Source organism: Wyeomyia smithii, chromosome 2, assembly GCF_029784165.1.
Source record: "Wyeomyia smithii strain HCP4-BCI-WySm-NY-G18 chromosome 2, ASM2978416v1, whole genome shotgun sequence".
Taxonomy (NCBI): Eukaryota; Metazoa; Arthropoda; class Insecta; order Diptera; family Culicidae; genus Wyeomyia; species Wyeomyia smithii.
In genome coordinates, this window is record NC_073695.1 from 240036577 (window position 1) to 240038500 (window position 1924).

The 1924-nt window shown below is 38.0% G+C and overlaps 1 protein-coding gene across 1 annotated transcript; it reads left to right on the plus strand.

Moving 5' to 3' along the window:
- Positions 1–639: 639 nt before the first annotated feature.
- LOC129723163 (uncharacterized) lies at positions 640–1613 on the plus strand. Its single transcript, XM_055677201.1, has 3 exons — positions 640–944; positions 1003–1203; positions 1261–1613. The coding sequence occupies exons 1-3, from the start codon at positions 776–778 to the stop codon at positions 1554–1556; spliced, it is 666 nt and encodes a 221-aa protein (XP_055533176.1). The 5' UTR covers positions 640–775; the 3' UTR covers positions 1557–1613.
- Positions 1614–1924: the final 311 nt, after the last annotated feature.

The window sequence follows — 1924 nt, forward strand, 5'->3', positions numbered from 1 at the left end:
TTGAAGTTTGTCATACTGCATCATCTAGCGTGGCTAATTTCTGACAGAAAACCAAGATACAGACTATCAAATGAATTTGTCCCACGTTGTTTAAAATCAACAACAAAAATCAACAATGTCTGTTACTGTAGGGGAACAACGGGCGAGATGGTCACGTTAAGCAAATCATTTATTATTTAATATTTCAAACATATACATGATATTTGACATTGACTAATGCTTTTCATGAAATAATGAAAACATTGCATATTTACGGTGAATTTATATTAGTTTTTACTAAAACAAAAACGGTCTTGAAAACCGATATTTCTCACCAAGCATAAAAAGGCTGTGCTGGTAGCACGGACTGTTTGCTTTTCTATGCGGGACGACACTCGGCGCAAAAAAGCATTTTCGATGCTGAGAATACTTACAAAATAGGTAAAAAGTTATAATATCCTTGTTTTTCAGACTGCCCATTTTACCAACAGCAACATCAACAACATAGTTTTCCCTAAAAAGCTAACAATTTCTCGAATTACAATGATTAAAAAAATTATATACTAAACTATCTTTACCCTAGATGAAGGAAAAAAACTATCTTTAACCACATATTCACACAATGTTTAGCTATTCCGTTGTCATTGAAATTTACAGTTTTCTAAGGTTTCGAATCAGTAGAAGCATAAATTCGACACGTCGAAAACCACTTCAGATTACTTTCCTGTTGAGGGTGAACTAATTTTGTTGTTTCAATCCATATAATATCTCGAAGTTCACAAAATTCTGTTGCCATATGAATGGTCCATTTGCCCGTGGTTCCCTAACTTGTGCAAACATTTGTAAGTATATAAATAGTCAATGCACCACATCGAATACCCGAGCAATCATCATGGAGAAGCCTTTATTTTTCGTTGCGACGCTGCTAAGTCTAAGTGCAGCGCAATACGAGAACAGCTTTGCAGGTTAGTTTTCTTCTTATCTCACTCAACAGAGAAACTTAATCCTAATGTCTGATTGCAGCAACCCTTGGATGTTCGCAGTACAACGCAGTAGGTGGCTATGAAGCAGATCACCCCTATTTTGCAATATCCAACTTTAGAAATGTTTTTTCTACCACCAACGTCACCCGAATTCGGTTAGGGATTCTTGGTACAAACGATGGCATCATTCGCCTAGCACCAGCTGAATATCCGTACGATGAAACAGAAATGCATGAAATAGGTGAACAATTCTACGATTTGTAACTAATTAGAAGTAATGTATTACGTTTCTTTTCAGTTCTCTCTGGTTGGGCTAACCAACGATCCGTGATTCGAAGGTATATTCGCGATTCACCGGACAAAGTCAATGCGACCGTGGAATTAGTTAATCGAGCCAGCAATGGGATGCTTTCTTCCCTTAAACCTCTGATGATATCAATTGAGTACTATCCTAGTGGAACCATTAAAATAGTTAAAGATGGCAATAGACGACCACTACTTCAGACTCAAGATAGAAAATTATCGTTCAACAACATAGGATTTTGCAATTGGAACGTTCCGGTAGTGTTTTTCTTCGATTGTCCCGTTAACTAACTTGAAAAAGAAAATAGAATTCTTCACTTGAATAAAAATAACAATCCCATATTCCTAGCATACTGTGTGATCATTATACAAAACGTATATCTACCCCGACTAATCCCGGCTTCTGTCTTCCCCAGCACGTGTCTCGTTCCGATTGGAACCTAGCGAAGCGACAAGTTGTTGATGCAACATCCAAAAATAAAAATCACAGATTATATCCCTCGCTTTCAACTTCCCAAGCATATTGATTTCACCAGCCAACGCCACGATTCGATTCAAGAACCCGATAAAATCTCCTCCGCCTGTCGGGACCGGGAATTGTCCTTCCGATAAGATCGGCTAGCCTGTATGCACTCTGGTGCTGCATTCAATTAGTCTCG